The 19251-nt window shown below is 39.1% G+C and overlaps 1 protein-coding gene across 6 annotated transcripts in view; it reads left to right on the top strand.

Annotated features, from left to right (window-relative positions):
- SCML2 (sex comb on midleg-like 2 (Drosophila)) overlaps positions 1-19251 on the top strand; it is a 72571-nt gene that overhangs the window by 20610 nt on the left and 32710 nt on the right. For 4 of the 6 annotated variants that reach the window (XM_014960464.1, XM_014960463.1, XM_014960460.1 and 1 more), the window contains 4 exons: positions 6358-6428; positions 10735-10969; positions 15392-15480; positions 16929-17172. In XM_014960464.1, coding sequence (XP_014815950.1) covers positions 6358-6428; positions 10735-10969; positions 15392-15480; positions 16929-17172 — 639 coding nt within the window. Of the gene's footprint in view, positions 1-4742; positions 4844-6357; positions 6429-10734; positions 10970-15391; positions 15481-16928; positions 17173-19251 lie in introns of those variants that run through there. The other 2 variants (XM_014960466.1, XM_014960465.1) reach the window with 2 other exon arrangements.

The raw sequence follows: 19251 nt of genomic DNA, 5'->3' as shown, positions 1-19251 counted from the left end.
CTGCCCGACTCCCTCCCCCCCCCCAATCTCTTTGGCTATTACTCGTGGGTAGTTAAAACATACCATTGCTTTTCTCTGACTCTATTAGGAAAGTATCTCTTGGTATAGAAAATAATGGTTGAAACTGCTTGACTTGAGCCTGATAGTTTTACTAGCCAAGACAAATACTCTTTGTATATATAATCAAAGATGCTGTGTAAACATTAATTTTTTTAGTTCATTACTGATTTGTCTGTTCTTCTCATCATGATTTCCCAGTTTAATGTCTTGTCTGCCGCAGTTATTTTCTCTTCCTTAATGTGTTTGCTGGTGCCAAAGAAAGGATTTTCAGTTTAATAGTCTGAGTTTTTAGGACTGGTAACTGGATTAAATTGCCTAGGATTCTAATTTTATTTTAAACAAATTCTGTTTACAAATCAATTGTGGTTTTATAATATCATTTCTAATTTCCTCATTTTATAATGAGGAAACTACACACTTGGCAGAAATGATCCAGCTTCTTATCAAACTTCGACAGCTTTTGCTATCCTCAGCAAGTGCCATAGGACAGCATATACATGGGATTGCTGGCAGTTTAGCTTTTGTGGGCTACAGTGAGAGGGCAACAGCATCCTTATATATCCTTCGTATGTTCATGTTGGCTGCTTGAATTTGGGGCAGTCAGAAAATCTCTTCAGTTGTTCTTGATAAAATGTCACTGGATTACTTAAGCTCTCCTTCTGCTTACATTTCTGTGCCCTCTGACTCCTAATAGATGGTCTGATTCAAAGCTTTTCTTGTCCTTACAAGTGATGTAGTCACTGAATAAATGTGCTAAGATACTAACAGGGTAGCTGGGTATTTGAGGTGATGACTTTGCATAAAAGATATAACACCCTGTTACCACCAGTCATTGTACAACTGTCTGCTGTTGTATTTGCCAGAATTAATTCTTCCATTTCTTGGGATCCTAGCAGTGATGCTAGTGATTCCATTTCTTGGGATCCTAGCAGTGATGCTTGTTATTCTTCCCCATTACTTTGAGACATGAAAGGAAGTGTATTTTTGTCTTGTTTTGCCCCTTCTGCAGTGTAAGAGGAGCCCCAGTTAAACTGGACTCAGCACGTTGGTGTTTTAAAATAATGTTGTCTGACATGACAGATGGAGCCCCATAAGACACCCCCCACCAGCAAAGTGCTTTTCGTATGTGGATAAGATAAACATATTTCATGAGTCACTGGAAAGCGACCCTGCCTCCTCCTTCAGTAGAGAGCAAGGTGTTGAAAAAGCTTTGTGGAGAAGCAGTGCTAAGCAGGAAATCTTTATTCTGTCATCTGTGTTCTTCCACTTGGGACTACACTGTTAATCTAGTGTCAGAGCGCTGAATTTACTCATGAAATCTAGATTGCATTCTGTCAGACACTCAAGAGTGCTCAAGATCATGCAAGATCTCTGATTTTTCTATAGATGAGATGATAATTTTAATCCTGTGTTGTTGCTTGTTGGTGGCATGGAAGAAGAAAGAACCTCTTGAAGCTGGATGAAGCAGGATGTCTTACAATGTGTTGGGCTAGCATCCAGGAAGCCTCCCGGGCTTTCAGGGGGATGTGTGATAGCAAAAGCTGAAGAGGAGGACACATACAGGGATGTGAGAAGAACAGGTGAAAAAATAGACTAAAGTAAGTAGAGAAAAACAGGAGGAGGAGAAAAATTCTACTTGAATTATCACAACATATAGAAGGAGGTACAAGGTATAAAGCAGGGTATGAAATACCTTACACTTAAGCTACTACGTCTGCAAGAGTATGTAAACCAAAATTCAAAGGAAACCTCATCTTTGACAAAGAAAGATTGTGGGATGAAGACTAGAAAAGACTCTGTGTCAAAAGTCTCAGATCCATGTCAAGGGAACCTAGGGATGAGATGAGAAGAGAGGGGGTGCTTTGTCTGCTTAGTGTTTAGGCTGTGTTGATACTGTGTTAAACTAACCTGAATAAACCAGGACCTTAAATTCTACCTATCTACAAGTGACACTTAACTCACAGTTTGAATCTTCAATTTAAATTTTTTAAAGCTTTGACTTACTGAAGAATTATGTAGAGTAGAAGAAGAAAGGGAGCACTTCAGCAAACTGGGCAGTCACATGTTGTTGGGAACAGATCGGTTGCCTTCAAGGGTGCTGAACTAGTTGTCTGATGTCACTATGAGGTTTCTCTTTCATTTTGGAGAGGTCATAGTGGTTGGGGAAGCTTCATGATGACTGGAAATGGGCAAACAGCGTGCCCAGTGTCAAGATGGACAAGAAGGAAGCACTGGGAGAATGATAGACTGGCCTGCCTGACCTCAATCTTCAGAAAGACTATGGAGAAAATCTTTTTGGAAGCCATGTCCGAGCAAATAAAGGACAAAGATGCAGTTAGTTACAGCTGAGATGGATTTCCAAGTGTGAACCACGCGTGACTGCATTTTGTGATAACTGATTCTGTAAACAAGGGGAGAGCAGTGGATATTGTTTGTCTCAGCTTCAGCAAGGCTTTCTGTACAGTTTCTGTAGTGTCCTTCCTACCAAACTGGTGAGATGTGGTTTGGATAGGTGGATGGAAAATTGTCTGAACTGCCAGACACGAAGTCCACCTGGCAGCTGGTAGCTAGTGGCATTTCTCAGAGGTCAGTACTAGGGCTGGTGCTATTTTATGCCTTAGTGACAGATGGAGAAGATTGGACAGAATTGGCAACGTCTAAGTGGAAGAAGTAGCTGAGAAAAGTAGCAAGAGAAAAGGCCTGACAGGAACCCTGTAAGATTTCAAGGCAAATGGAAGAGTCCTGTGCCTGGGCAGGAAGCTGGCTGCCTGGAAAGCAGTTTTGCAGGAAAGGCCCTGGAGTCCTGGCAGGCAGCGAGCTGAGCGTGGGCCAGCAGTGTGCTCTTGTGGTGAAAGACGTCAACTGCAAACCGAGACATATCAGGAAAAGTGTAGGCAGCAAGCCGAGAGAAGGGATTTGCTTCTTTTGGGTATTTCTGAGACCGTATCTGGAGTAGTCTGTTCAGTTTTGAGCTCCCCAGTACAAGAAAAACAGTGCTATACTGGAGCAAGCTGGCTGGCAGTCCACCAAAAAAAACGAAGGAGCTGGAGTGCAAGATGTAAGCAGAAGACTGGTGCTGAAACTAGAAAAATGGTTTCTTCAGCTGAAAGAAGACAGCTTATGGGAAATTGTCTTGCTGTCTTCAGTTACCTGACAGGTGACTCTGGAGGGGACAGAGCCAGGCTCCTCTGAGGCACTGTAGAAGGATGGGAAGCAACAAATACCTGCTTGATGGAAGGGGAAAAAAAAAATCTTCACATTGAGGGTGATGGAACTCTGGAGGAACGGGAGGCTGAACTAGAGATCCCCTGGGGTCCTTTTTAGCTTGAATTACTTTGTAATTACTTTTTGGGGTTTGACAAGAAGTGGCAGGGTATTGATACAGCGTTGCAGAGAACATCAAGGGTCATTGACCCATTTGTCATTGCCGCTAATACAGGCATAGACTTAATTCCTTCATCTTTAAATTAGTCAGGCTGTTTGCCCATTGGATTGTCTTCGATCACTGTTTTAGAGTCTCATTCCTGTGTTGGTTACAAACTGTTTTAATTTTTTTACAAAAGGCCCTAATTAGCTTCTAGTGTGACTTTTTTTTTTTTTTCCTGCTTTTGGTATATGCCAGTTCTTCAGCATAAAAATTCCTTTTTCTCTCTAGTTTTCACTTTGCTGGCGGGTTATCAAGTTATGCTTGTTGCATAATGGGTTTTTCTTAAGCTGTTTAATTCAGCCTGCAGGTTTGAGTGGGAAGAGAGATGCATGTTAAATCATTTAGTGCGAGCTAATTTTCTTTAGGATTTCTATTTCTCAGAAGTTGCATGTTTTCAGAAGTAGGAATATATATAAAACCACTGCTTCTTTACCTGTGCTCACTGAGGATACAGAGAAGCTTTTTGTATGGAGATTTTTTCCAATGTGATTATCTTAAACATGCATCTTCCATGTTGCAAACATATACTCATGTCTTATTTCTATGGCTGCAGTAATTAAATGATAATTAGCACCATCTCTGTGAGCTTGGCTTTAATTTAACACAGTGTATCTTCATAACTGGGGAGGTTCTAATTTAAACTTCAGGTCATTTCTGCCTGATGAAAGAGTTTTTGATAGCCAGGATTTTAAGCGAAGAGCCAGGCAATATTGTTTTCCTCTTGGCTTTATCTGCAGCTGGCTGCTTGTATTACTTTATGTGCCTTTCTAATACATGCTCCCTGGAAAAAAAAAAAAAACAAAACTGTTTGTTTCCCTCTGTACTTTTGGGTCACCCCACAAAATTTACAGTCCTGTTATAACAGTTGAAATCATTTGGGAAATAATGGTATATGAAGATAATTTTTTCAGAGGAGATGAATGAGGGTGTCTCCTGCTGAAAGGCACCGTCTCTGAATATCTACCTTACACCGTCTTTAACACACAGAGGCTCTGATTCATGATTACAACTTTTACATCATGTTAGATCCGAGACAGCTGGGACATCACTAATGTTTTCTTTTTGCTAGGTTTACTTTTATTGAATTGGGTACTTTAAAGTTTACTAAGGTAAGCTCTGATTAAAAAACAACATATTTTTTAAAAATCAAAAGTCAACCTGAAGTGACAACTTTATTATTAGACTCAAAGAAGAATTTTTAAGAAGATGAAACTTTGCTAGCAGTTCATCATATTTAATATTTGCAGCCTCCTTGGCCTGCCAATGAGAAGAGCAATGGATCTGGATGCTACTTTCTGGAGAAAGCTCTGAAGAGCTATTTCCTGAGCATGTCTTCCCGAAATACAAGTATTTAACGTATGCTTAAGTTAATGTACCCTGTCTTTGGTAATACAAAATTGTATAAATGTGTGGATAAAATTTTCATTCCAAAATAGGTGGAATTCCAAGATGTTGTATGGAAACATCTTTGTTACCAGCCTACGTACAGTCCACACCACCAAGTTAACAGCTTCTGGGATTTTGCTGGCTTGTTACGTAGCCAACAATCACATGCCCTCTGCAGTGCCGAGGGCAAATTACTCCTACCCTTCTGAGTCTGTTATGCAAAAAAATAATGAAAAGAGGATCTCAGTAGGCCAGGGGGGCACTTCTCTTCTGCTTGAAGCACTGTGTATTTTCAGCTAAATGCTGTGCTAATGCAGGCAGACTCTGGGTTTGAGCTGCCATGCTTTTGGAAATGCTGTGTGTGAGTGATGGAAAATGCTGCCATTTCCTGATTGTTTCTTTGCTTCTCCTCTCTCCTGAAAATTGCAGAAATGTGTTTAACTGTGCCCAGCAGCGTTTTTGGAAGTATTGCTGATAAACCCGGTGTGGTTTCTCCATCATCCCTGAGGATTTTGCTGTAGGCTGTGTGAACGGCCATTGCTGAGCCGCTGGGTGGCATCACTGCATCGTTTTGGGGCTCAGGGGTGATTTACTCCTCAGGAACATCAGCGTGATGCCAGCTGCCCAAACTAAAACAAAATAAGCAAAAGAGCTCGCTCGCATTTAGGAAAAACACATTAGCTGTGCCGTTGTGGTTTTTCTCTTGTGCTTTGTATTAATTTAAGTAATGCTTGCTTGTATCTTTGATGTTAGTACTTCATACTGTTCCATTCATGCAAAACGGATAGCGCTGATTAAATCAAATGCAGAATACACTCACTCACCCATGCACATAAACAATGCCGATGTTAACACTCGGAAAAATACCATGATTCTGTTGCTGAACACTGCCATAGTATTTATCCTACTAAGAGAAACCTTTATCAGACTTCAGATGAAAAGAGACAAAGATGCAGTTGGAAGGCTGGGCTAATCCTTTTTGCTTTCTAGTGGACTGGGGATAGTATTCTCAAGACACGTTTCACCAGAATCTACGTGTCTCTGTTTTTCAACATATATCATCCCAGTACTCCTATGAGGTTATCATATCAGTCCTGCTGTTAGTGGAACTAAGATACGGAAAGGCTATTGTGATCTGCACAAGGATGCTCGGGAGGTCCTGATGCAGAGAATTGAATCTAGATATCCTGACTTGTATCTTTGTATGTGGACCACAAAAGAAAAGAATTTGGGGGAGGTTTATGTTGGTTTTGCCTATTGTGTGATTGCCCCTATGAATTAGCAGTACTCTTAAAGTTACCTCAAGGGTTTTGCGTTTTTCAAAGGTGGAGTTTCAATTTGAGAGTAATCCTGTTCTTGAAAAAAAAATATATTCTACAAGATCATTGGGTTTTTCTGTCCCTGTTTATCCCCAACCTCCCTTTTAATTTAAGTTCTCTTTAAAAACTGTCTGTATGGTCTTTTTTTTCTCTTATGTCTTCCAGAACAGTTTAATTGGGATGATTATCTGAAAGAGACCGAATCAATAGCTGCGCCTCTACATTGTTTCAGACAGGTATGCCAGATACTGTTTTGCAAAAGTGTGTGTGTGTCTGCATGTGACAGGGTGATCCTGGAGCAACTTTTATGTTTAGACTGCTTGCAAACTTCCCATTTGACTTCTTTTGATCTGTAGTTATCAGTAGCTTACAGTTTTGGCAGATGCTAGCTACTGAAGTTTTTCATTCTTGGTTTCTGCCTCAAGCCAAACTTTGAGAGTTTCATTAAAATTGTAGCTTTGGACTCTGTTCCCTTTGAAAAAAGAGACTAGTTAATAAAAACTCTTATCAGAGTTCAAAAATATTTCTACTTTTTTTGGTAATCTTAGAGGTACCATGGTTTTAGTGAGAAATAAAATTTGGCTGATTGTCAGAGGAGCCTTTATCCTGCCCTGTTGTTGGAAGAGTTCTTTCATTTCTGTCTAGCTACAAGTTGCGTGTGTTTGCGTGTGGTAGAGTTTATCTTTTCTGGATCTCTTAAATATGTTGAATTTTGTCTTTCTGAGCAGGGTGATTTTAACGAAGGAGTAACATATTCAGGTTTAAAAAAGAAAAAAAAGGCTAATCAAGGGAATAAATGGGAATACAAAGGAAATACTGGATTTGTAACGAAGGGTGTTTAATGTACTATTTTATATTTTACATTGTGCCCTACAAGTTTCATTTCTTCCCTGCCTGATGTTTTAATATGTATTTGCAGATGCGGTTTAAATCTACCGTCTTATGTGAGATAATGACCTCCAGTTTTTCAGCCCTCTGGAGACTGAATCGACCTCTGCAGGCATCTCTCTCTCTCTGTAGAGGGAGCTGGGGGCCACTCCTCATCCCAAGATGAGGAGTATCTTAGCTGCATGGAGTTGCATTGGATGAGTTTTGGTCTGTAGCCTTCAGTGTGTTAGGAAGAGAGATGCTGAAGGAATTGGATAGTTCAGGTTGATAGAACTGTAATAGGTGTGACAAGCGGTGCATGCCTAGTTTAGTGGATTGGGCATGTTAAGATACTTATCTTCTAGGGCTTGTCGGTAGTCTGATGGTACTGTAAATGATACTGACCTCCAGTGGGGACCAAACAAAAAGCAACACAGAATAGAATAGTCTGAGGAGAGGAAGAGTCACTCGTTGAACCTGAAGTAGTTGCAGGAATGGAGAATAGAGGGAGAGAAGTGCAGGTGGTAGCATTTCCTTGTTCTAGATCTTGAATCTCAGCTTGCTCTTCAGAGATGAAGATGAAGAACAAAGGGGCCCTTGCGTGCTGCTTTCAGTGAGAGACCGCTAAGAAGAGCAGTGTCCATACCTGTGTTTGGGTGGAGCTTCAGAAATTAATTCTGCAGTATGTCTTTTTCATAGTAGATACCAGCTCAAGGAAGAGACCCCAAATTCCGCTTGGGTAGAGGCAGAGGCCAGTAGCATATCCCCTGGTCATTCTGAGGTTAATGCCATACCATAGACCATAAACCACCATTACCGGGGTGTGCGCTCCCAAGAGATGTAGCTACTGCAGAAAGATGCTCAGAAGCCTTTCCTTGTGCCTTTCTTGCATCTTCCTCTTCCATCTAATGCTCAAGAGGTCCAAAATGAACAACCAAGTAAAACCTTAAATAAAGACACTTAAGTGACGTGCGTTGATTGAGATAAGCAATCCAGGTCACTTGGATTTGTCTAGGGAGTCTGTAGGTTGGAAAGAAGAGCTTTAATTTCTGTGCATAGTAAATTTCAAAACAATTTACATATGCAGATTATCAGTTTTTCTAAGAGTTGACCTTTAAGTAGAAAGTGATATGTAATGTTAATTAGTGCAGAGCTAGCTTCTTTCACTACATAATGTTTGCAGATTTTAGAAACTAAAATGCTTGAGCTTTATATAGGACTAATTTGACTTTTATTGGGTTACACATGAATTATATGTGTCATTATCACCCTGTGTAATGCAAAGAAATACTCTGCTGTGGCCAGCCAGAAAACAAATAGCAGAGAGAAGCGTAATTTGAAAATTATATTCAGAATTTGTGACCTATGGGAATTCTACAAAGTTTAAATTTTGTAGTAATTAAAAATGACCTGGGGAGCAATAAATTAAGGCCTCTACCATAAATTAAGATACAGGCACAGACAGCTAATGGAAATTGATTAAAGTATTTATTTTAATTTAGAAGGTATTTCATCTGTTGCTCTAAGTTGTTTTTAATTACTACTTAAAATTTCGATGCATTCAGCATCCCTTTCTCTCACCCTGAAGCTTTTTTCCAGGCAGTGGAAAATTTTAAATAAAAAAGCTGAGTCCATTGTGGTTTGAACAGAGCTTGGAAAAGGCCATTACTTGAACGGGTTTTGTTATTTTGCTGTGAGGATGGACTGTCATGGAGAAGCTACCTTTTTAGTAGAACGCCTTGAATTGTTGGTATTTAAGCAAGCTTACCTTTTCTACCAACAAATAAACAAACTCCCCAACTTCTCGTTTTCAGTTGCCTTTCAGGGTTGTAGAAAATAACAGCTTGACAAGCAATATCTTGAAATTGAATTGCCCTTTAAATTTAATATGCTCAGGCTCCCCTTTCAGACAGCCTGCTGTCTAAATGCAGCATAGGCAGATGCTACACTCAGCGTTCACTGAATGTTGCTCGCCTCTTTGTTTTTTCGGCTCGGGCTCCTCCAGGGCTCCTGCTGTTGATCTAGGATGTGTTGCAAATAGTGCACCTGCACACCATAGCATGGAGAGCAAAACGTATTTAAAAAAATCAAACGTGGTGGAGACAAAAATATCACTGGCACTTGTTGCAGGAGCAGATTTCTTCAGCCTTTTCCTGCATACCCAGACAGATAAGGGCACCCTTGTTTGCTTACTATGGGATCCCCATCTAACCTGGTCAGGCAGGCAGGGAAAGGCACATAGAAATCTTGTGAACGTGAATGGTTTTGGTTTTTCTACCTGCCTCCTGAAATAGGATTCAGATTGCATTAGTCTGTATGGGATAGCTGCTGCGTTTAAATATCGTGGGGAAGGCTGCCTAGAGTTCTTGGTGTCTGCGTTCAAGAGCAGCTTTGTACTGGTAGAGTTGCAGAATAGGGCTTCCAGGGTGATAAGAGAATAGTCATCCTTATAATTATGCTTTTTAAAAGACTACTGAGATAGGGTTGGGTAAATACTCAGAAAATACAGTAAATACTCTGTAAATACACTGTAGATTTTGTTATTATTTGCAAAGGTACAAAAAGAATTTAAGTTAAATTATAGCGTTGGCAAAAATTTCTGTTAATAAATTTAGGATAGAAACAAGGAAATACCTAATAGAATAGTGAGATTCTGGAGTAATCTTTCTACATGACTAGGTGAGGCATTTAGTCCCAGTTAGTGTTAATACTGAGTTTTGAATGTCATTCAATTGCGTTAGTGCCTGCAGTACTACAGCAGGCAGGTGATCAGCCTCTAGTCCAGTTGATCTCTGCCAGTAGTGTGGTGATACACGAGTGAAAAATACTCTCCTTCTCTCTTGTTCATCTTCAGCTTGTGACAAAAAGTCCTGCTCAGACCCGTTGTATTCATCATGTTTCTTTTCCCTGTGCCAGTCTTTTTCAAAAAATCTGATGTCTGCTAATTAAATTGGCTTTTCATTGTATGTGTATGAATGTATTCAGTTCTCTATGAATAAGCATAAGCTGCAATTTTTTTCTTAGCACAGAAGTTTTATGTGACTTTAGGACTGTTTTCTAACTCCTTTTTCTCCCTTCTTTCTTTGTATTGTAAGCTTTTTTTGAGGCAGAAACTCTTTCTTGCCTTGAGCTTTTGTAGTGCCTCAAGCAGTCCAAATTTGGTTTAAATTTCCAAGGTACTACTATAATGAGAATAACTATTTATTTTGAATTGAAAGGTAATAAATTTTGTGGGTGTAGGGTTTTGTGTTTGTGTGGTGGTTTTTTTTCTGGTTTGTTTGTTTGTTTGTTTTTTGTTGGTTGGTTTGATTTTCTTTTGAGTTCAATGTCATGTTTCCTGATGTCCTTGTTTTACCTTCACTTCAAGTATTAATCACTGCTTCCCAGCCTTTATGTTCATATCTCCATCAGGATTCCCTTGTTAATCTTCTTAGTAGTGCTCTTTTTAGAAATCAGTCATATTTATGCAGTAGGAACATGAAGTGTTTGAAATGGTAGCTGTTGGTAGGTTATCCAGCTGCCTTTTCTCACTTGCTGCTAAAAACTCAAAGTTCAAAGTCTTCTTTGTTATTTGCCATTTATATCATATGTTTAGATGAATGAAAGCTGTATGTTCAACTGGCTGGTTAGCAATGCTAACAACAATAAGAAAAAGTCTTTTACCTTTTATTGTAGTCTAGAATTCCACCTACGAACGATTTCAAAGTTGGAATGAAACTGGAAGCCCATGATCCTCGCAACGTTACCTCGGTTTGTATCGCTACAGTAATTGGAATCACTGGGGCCAGGCTAAGGTTGCGGCTGGATGGAAGCGACAACAAAAATGATTTTTGGAGGCTTGTGGATTCCTCGGACATACAGCCCATTGGGACCTGTGAAAAGAAAGGGGGCATGCTCCAGCCTCCACTTGGTAAGAAGAAAGCTTCTGAACTAATGTGTGGGGAGTATTGCTTTCATGAAGTCGATTTTATCTTTTTGTCTTGACAAATTCGATGGTACTAACATTTCACCAAGCCATTATTTATTTGAAAAAATAGGTAAGCAAGCTAATTCAGGGTAAGTGATTCGTGGCTTTTTATTCCTTTTGGATTCTTTTGATGTAAGTTATTACATCAGAATAATTAATGAGTTCTGGTTGGTTTTTTGGGGGTATTTTAATAGTTCTTTAGCATTAAGTGGGAGCGTCAGACATCTTTCTTAATGATGAGGTAGGCTCTCATGTGCCATTCTGAAGATGTTGGCTCATACACAGCCTGCCGTATGAACATGTATGGATGCACATCTTGCTTGGTGCTGTGCGTGCTGCTTTTAGCAGACCTTTGTAGGCGCCGGGGAAGGCCGGCTTGCCTTTTTCCTTTTCGGTAAATCAGAGCAGCCCACTAGAAGGCGCTCGCTGTTAACCGACCTGTGCAATGCTCATTTGGGCATCAGCTCAGGACGGTCTGAGGGTTCTTTCTCCGGCACCGAGAAAATTGGTTGTGGTCTGGGGAGGGCAGCATGGGGGGGGCTTAAGGACAGTACTGCAGGATTCTGCTCTGAGGTAGCTCTAAACAATATGGATGACAACGTTATGTGTTTCCCCAAACTGAGAAATAGTGCTTGGGCTTAGTCTTACAGAATCACAGAATCTTCTAGGTTGAAAGGGACCTTAAAGATCATCCTGTCCAACCGTCAACCTAATTTTGACAAAAATAAACACCCACACAACAAACAAAAAGCAACACCATCACTAAACCATATCTCCCAGCGCTACATCAACCCGTCTTTTGAACACCTCCAGGGATGGTGCCTCAACCACCTCCCTGGGCAGCCCATTCCAATGGCTGATAACCCTTTTGGTGAAAAATTTTTTCCTAATATCCAGCCTGAGGCTCCCCTGGCGTAACTTGAGGCCATTTCCTCTTGTCCTGTCGCCTGTGACTTGAGAGAAGAGACCGACCCCCACCTCTTTACACCCTCCTTTCAGGTAGTTGTAGAGAGCAGTAAGGTCTCCCCTCAGCCTCCTCTTCTCCAGGCTGAATAACCCCAGCTCCCTCAGCCTCTCCTCATAAGACTCACTCTCCAGACCCCTCACCAGCTTTGTTGCTCTTCTCTGGAACCGCTCCAGCACCTCAATGTCTTTTTTTTTTTTATGGTAGGGAGCCCAAAACTGGACACAGTACTCGAGGTGGGGCCTCACCAGTGCCGAGGTGTATTAAATAGGGAAGTGTACAAAGGAATTCCTTGCTATATGATGAATAGTCAGAGCTAATTTGACTACTAGAGGTAATAATAAAGTGTGATATTAGCTTTCTTTGCTGTGATTAACGTGTATATTTAGATCTGCATTCTTGTACCATATTTATTATAGCTTAAACATCTAGGTGTGGAAATCTTTAAAGAAACACATTTTTCACATTGGTCTGAAAACAGTTCTGCTTTTAAAATGGAGGAAAAATAATGACCAAAATTTATCTTAACATGCCCCCAAACCCCTCACAACAACAACACCTCCTCCCCTGTTAACCTGTTATCTTATGGAATTTTTAGAAGATGCAAGAAATAACATTCTTAATATATGAAATAAACTGTAAGCAGAAAGTGCTTACTACTGGTTTCCCATCTTGTTCTAAACCTACATCTGGTTTAGTGTCTCAGTAAATTTTATAGATTTCTCATCAGAGGCTTAGTGAAAATAGGTATGCTTTCTCTTTAGTAGCCTCTCAAAGGACTTGTCATCCCAATTTGTTAAAAAACTTTCAGTTCTTCTGTTGGAAGATGAAGTGAAAAGTATAATTTCACTACAATCTAAAACTCGATTTGCTTGTAGAGGGGCAAAAGGACACAGGAGCAGTTGGCACAACTATTAAGACACTTCACATAGATTATAAGGGTAGGTTTTTTATGCTGTTGTGCTGGTTTAGAAACAAAAGAAAAGCAATCCAACCAGGGTGCCAGTCTAGAAGAACATAATTTGGGATATAGATACAGTTTGAGCCCAGAAGGGCTTTTTTCCTTCTTTTCCATGGATCTATAGGGGTATTGAATGAAAGCACTAGAAATTCTTGACACCTGGGGGAAAATATTCTAAGTTGGGGTTTTTTTGTGAGAAATCACTTAGTTTCACCTCTCTGAAGTTCATGGTTCAACCTTGTAGAATGAATGCAGTGATACCAGTATGAAAGAGGGTTGCAATAGAGAAGAGTATACCTGTGCCTTCAGCTGCATGGCTTCAGTTCCAGAGCATAGTGCTTTTTTAAACGTGTTTCTAGACCAGTCTGATGAATAAAACAACTCTGGTTATGTATAATGGGGGGCAGTCACTCTGATAAAAAGAGAAACTTTCCACAATCGTCTGTAGAAGGGTTGATGGCTTCTCTTTGGATACTGTTTCTTGCTCCTGTTGGGTCAGGCTGCTTGCAGTGCAGCACCTAACAAGCAGCTCTTTCTTACCTGCCCTCTGAACAATTGCTGGGTATTCAGAAAAGAATGTAAGTGCCATTATTTTGTCCCTCCTGCCCTAGATTTTTCTAGAGATAGGCTAAATTCCAACAATCAAACGTTCTGGCATACCTAGATAAATTTTTGAAAAAGCCTTTTTGGCAGTTTTACAGCATCCTGTTCCTGGGCAAAGCTGGGAGCTAATTGGGTGTATAATTACCTCCTGTTAGACATTTAAGTAACTGATTATTTTTTTTTTTTCCTGAGTAGTAGGGAACCTTCTGGATACTAATGTTCTGCTTCTTTCATAATAACAAGCTAAACTAGTCCCTCCTACCTGATTTTTACATAGGTTTAATTATGCATGTTACATAAGGGTTTTGAGAAAGTGATTAATGTAGCAAAGGGTTCCTGTTCCAGCCTCTGTTTTTCATAGGTGAGCGTTTTTGTTGGTGAGAGCTTAGTGTTCTCAACAAATTACAATGGGGATAACCTTTTCTCTGGTTTTACCAGGACAACTTAAGTTAATTGAAACTGTTATTTAGTTATTATTCCTCTGTCCTGCATATATGTCTTTTCTGGGCTAGCTGGCTAGGAATACTGTGGTTCAGTATCCACACATGCTTAGATTGTGTAAAGACTCTGGTATCAAACCAGGACTGATAATCAGCTCAGCAGTCCTCAAGTTACGTCCTTGTTTCTCAGACATGAGCTTTGTTTTCATGTGGTTTTGCATAGGTAGTTCCAACGGGAAAACTGTCTATTCAACTAAAGATAGCTTAAAGCTACAGGCTGAAGAACAATTATACCACATAATCCAATTTTAGTTGACTTAATGATTTAACTGATTCAGAATTGCAAATGTATTCCATCTTTCTAGTTACATTTTTTGAAGAGAATCGTTGAGGCTCGGTATGAGGGAACTCATGAGTTCCTGGCAGATTCTGGTACTATTTGCTTTGTGGAAAAACTCCCAATTTGCTTTATTATGTCTGTTTTTCTGTAGAACTGTGCCAGACGTATAACTGCTAAAGATGCAGAAAAAATGTCGACTATGTCTGTTATCTTACTCGTTACTTTGAAACATCCATTTGGAAAGCACAGAAAGCAAAAGGGATTTTTGTTTTGTTTTGTTTTTTTTTAACTGGAAAGTAGTTGATTCTGAGGGAAGGTTAGCTGGAATGATAATGTTTTTAGCCAAATCTTTGTTCTGCTCAAATAAGATAGTTCATCTAAACAAATTTGATTACAGTTTGTGCTTTTTATTCAGTTGTTAATGAAGAATATTAAAGCAGAAACATCTTCCAGTTTATGTTTTTCAATATGATACATGCATTTATTAAAACAATTGTATTTTTGTTCTTCCTTGTTATGTGTTCTTTGGGTTTTAAGGCTATTTATTTATGTATTCATTCTTTTTAACGGGGGAGGGAGAAGAAACTGATTGTTCTTTTTTTGGCCTGTGTTCTGGAGAAAGAATTACAAGAGTCTTGAAAACAGAATGAGAGAAATAGAGAAGCTGGAGTGGAGGATGTTGGTTTAGAATAAGAGCAAAAAGCAGCCCTGAAAAGTAAGATAGGCACTTGTGCTGGAGAAGTTCCACTAGACCAGGGACTATGTGGGACAACCGGACCATCTGTACTAGAACATCATTAAGTCCTAGACATTTATCTGTAAAGTCCCAAGTTACGGTGTGTGACTGTGCAGGCAAGTCACTCAGAATGGAAAGGCATTGCACAGCTTTCTGCACTGACAGTGACCCTGTCTGCTCCCTCTTGGCTACTTTAATTTTGGCCAAGTCCAAAATAGAGGGAACGAGGCACTAGCAAAGCAGACTTTATAACCTTCTCATGTTTTGTTTTATAACCTGAAAGCAGGGCTATCATGTACAAATAATTTGTTTGTTACTCAGGGTTCCAGATGAACGCGTCGTCTTGGCCAATGTTTCTCTTAAGAACTCTCAATGGAGCTGAAATGGCACCTGCAGCATTCTTTAAGAAGGTAAGAAGAAAGGCACTGCTGATAAACAGCTTTCTATCAATTGGTCCCTGGTTACATTTTTACATTTTTTTAATGAGGATGCCAAGATATTACCCTGCTGTCTGCAGCATGAGAAAGCAAGACTATTATTTAAAATGACTTTGAACTGGACTGACAAGCTACAAAGCTAGACAGGAAGCGGTCTGCTTCCAGTCCTTTGGATGGACATCTCTTTTCCTGAGCTGAGGCTTTGAAGTATGGTGGGTTATTTAGAAAAAATGTATTGGATCATTTTTTTATGTTTCATGAATTTAAGATATGCTGCATCTCACATTTCTTAATTGCACAATTTTCATGTGATTGTGCACAGGAGTAAAAAAAATTTAGTGGGGCGTAAGAGCCACTGGAATACAGTGGGGCTTGGAAAGGTTTTGTTAAATGTGTTCATTGGGCAAATGCTCATAATTTAAAATGTAGTGAGAAAGTAGTTGAAAGTAGTTGAAAATAGCAGAAAAAGCTGTTTAGTTTTTTTAAACATGACTCTTGAGTAAGTTACTATGAAACATGAAAAATTACATAAAAACAACAGTAATATTAAAATGATTTGTTGGTTCAATTTTTTGTTAGGGTGATAAAACCTTGCTGTCACATTGAATTATTTCATTTTTGATACTGAGAATGACATTTACGTTATGTCAGCAAATCAAACAGTTGTGTTCAGACCTGCAATCACATTGCTTGCATGTTAACTTTTTGTAACTGTATGCATTTTTTAGGTAAAATTACTTAGATTTTCTGAGGCATCATAAGCCATGCTTTCTGTGCTAGCCTACCAGAACATCTACGATGGCTTTTGGATACTGAGGTTGAGGTGGTAATTTGAGTTGCATCAGATCACGACTCCAGTTGTGGGGCTACACTTACACTGGTCACATTGACTTGATTTTTGTTTTTCTTTTGTCCACTTGGAATTGGACTAAGGCCAACTGAGTTAACAGAGGCCTATAAATAATGTCCAATGCTAATGAATTTTTCATGGATTAATTGAGAAGTGAAGCTTTTACTAGACAGTTATCAGTCCCCAGAAATATCCATTCCCTACAAAGCTTCTCTTCTGTATTAGTATGTAATAATTTCATTTTAGTGTCTTTGCTGTCTCCCTGCCCAGACATAATGTATTGGGTGCAACGTATTCCTTGCGTAAATACTTTTAGTGGGGTCTTTCTGTCATGGAGAATTTTGCTAATTGTCCTAGCTGTGTTTATGGGAACAGAGTCTAGATTTTTTTTAATACGGAAGAGCAAAAGCACATTTGAAATACGAGTAAGCTTCCTTGAATGTCTACTATGACTTTTTTGAGAGTAGTGAGTATAAGTAAGGATGTTGAAGAAAAATAGTGGTTTTTCACTTGTTTTTTTGTTTTAAGAGGCTGTAGAAACACGAATATTATGCTGCTCTTACTTTTGTAGGAACCACCAAAACCTGTGCCAAACTGCTTTAAAGTTGGAATGAAGCTTGAAGCTATAGATAGAAAGAACCCATACTTGATTTGCCCAGCAACTATTGGAGATGTTAAAGGTGACGAAGTTTTTGTTACATTTGATGGTTGGAGAGGAGCATTTGACTATTGGTGCAGATGTGATTCTCGAGATATTTTCCCAGTCGGATGGTGTAGCTTGACAGGAGATGCATTACAACCACCAGGGAACAATGGTAAGATGACTAATAATATTGCTTAATTGTTTTTCCCCTCAATTACAGCAGAATTTTAAAAACCAGCTGGCTGTATGCAGATAAGAGTGAAGATTTGATTTGTGAGTAGTTGATGAGGATGAAATGTTGTTAAATTTTCTGTATGTAGTTTAAAGCCAATAGGATAGTTTCTAGGAAATGATTTTTGTCTGTTCATAGTAACTCTGGGAACATGTTTTGTTTAATACTGTTAGGAGGGCTTTTGATAATCTTTGTGTGATGAAATTTTTGTGTGCTTGTGAAGAATCTTGGACTTAAACTAGATTTGCTGTTTGTATTATATAGTTAAATGGTTGTTTTTAATGATACTAATACATTTGCTGCAGCAGCACTTTATATTAAGCTAACTGCTAAGAAAGTGAAGTAGCCTTTGCTTCTGTGGTGATCGAAGGTTTAAACTATGAACTTAGTGTTTCTTCCTTCATACTCACAGAATTCTGTCTTGAAACTGACTATTCTGAATGCTTTATCGTCCTCATACCTTTAAGGATTTTTGTACATAGGCTTATAGAGTCCCTTTAATTAATAGCTGCTGTGCTTTATAATGTTCAGCTATCTAGCATAGAGAGAAAGGAAATGGAATAAAGCGGGATATCCCTGAATGTAATTCCTCTGCTACTCTGGGGACCTCCTGTCATATATCTGTAGTGTAAAGCTTTTCTGTCAAACTGTTTGGGCTCTTCTATCCTCACTCCCTTCAAATTTGACAGAAAGAGAGGTTTTTAAACGGGGGAACCATATTTTAATTAATTACTTTAATATTGTTGACCAGAATAATTTGTTCTCGCGGTGAGCGTTTTCACAGCTGTTTTTTTTTTGAGGAATGAGTAAGGAATGAGTTGGCTGCTATCACAGAACTCTCACTGGAATTACAAAGGAACAGAAGGCAAGAAATCAATCATGTTTCCTGCCCTCTCCATCCCCATTGTTTTTCTCAATCTTTTGCCAGCAGGTCAAGAACCGTATGGAAAATCAAAGTGAAATTAGCTACGGGTACCTCTGCATCCTCGTCTGTAGTTACTGTCTGCAGTTACTGCCAATGGTCATAGTACCTGTAATCTAGTTTAGTCTGTTTTGGTGGATTTCAGCAGGGGAACAGCTATGTGTGTAGCTGTACTGGCAGATCCGGGATGATCTGCAAGTACAAACCTGCAGTGAGAAGTCAGGGGGAAGTCAAGTGAGGACAATCTATATTCAATCAGAAGTCATCTAATAGGTACCAAGCTGACTGCGCCCTTAATGTTTTCTGTGCTCCCAATCTGTAAAGTGTCTTTCTCGGCTTCTTTAGAAGGTTGACCTTGTCTTTAGAAGTCATGAATGAAATATGCTATTATGGTAAGTTAATTACATTAATTGCGGTGAAATAAAATTACTTTATACAAAAAGGGCTGTGTAAATGAGTGATGTTAAATTTCTAGAAGATATTTTTGTGACAGTTTAGATTGCTTAGTCCAATTGCATCTTCTGGAAAGAAGCATTATTAAATTGTGTAGTCTATTCCAGTTTCAGTACTGAAAAAACAGTAATATTTTGAGATAATATGTACAGAATTTTTCTTGCCTGATTAGTGCTTGATAGAGATCAAAGTGTTCTTTAACAATTAGTTAGTAAATTTGATGACGTATTACTGTTGTTCAGGTAATAAACCAAACAAAATTCTTGAGTATGTTCAAATTTGCTGAAGGCTTGAAATACCTATCCAGGTATTTTTATGGATTCTATTGCTTTGTTATGAAAAACAATGACACTTCAGGCATTAATTAAACCTGAATTAAGGTTCTTGCAGACTTGTAGTCAAAACTGAGAATTTTAGACATGTGATAGAAACTGGGAGCAGGGAAGTGCAGGCTGAGGATTTTGTTATTTCTAATTCTAAACTGAGGCCAAATTTAACTGTTCTGTTTCATTGAGATTGTGTGTGCTTCTTTTTTCCCCTTTCTGAGCATAAAGAATTTGTTCTTTCAATTTTGCTTCATGTGCTTATTTTTTATGTGCTGTTTGTGCATGTTATATGCACTTGTCAAATTTGCATAGCTAGAT

This window comes from Calidris pugnax, unplaced genomic scaffold (genome assembly GCF_001431845.1).
Source record: "Calidris pugnax isolate Ruff unplaced genomic scaffold, ASM143184v1 scaffold188, whole genome shotgun sequence".
NCBI lineage: Eukaryota > Metazoa > Chordata > Aves > Charadriiformes > Scolopacidae > Calidris > Calidris pugnax.
Note: the sequence above shows the minus strand (reverse complement) of the source record. Positions and strands in the feature narration are given on the sequence as shown.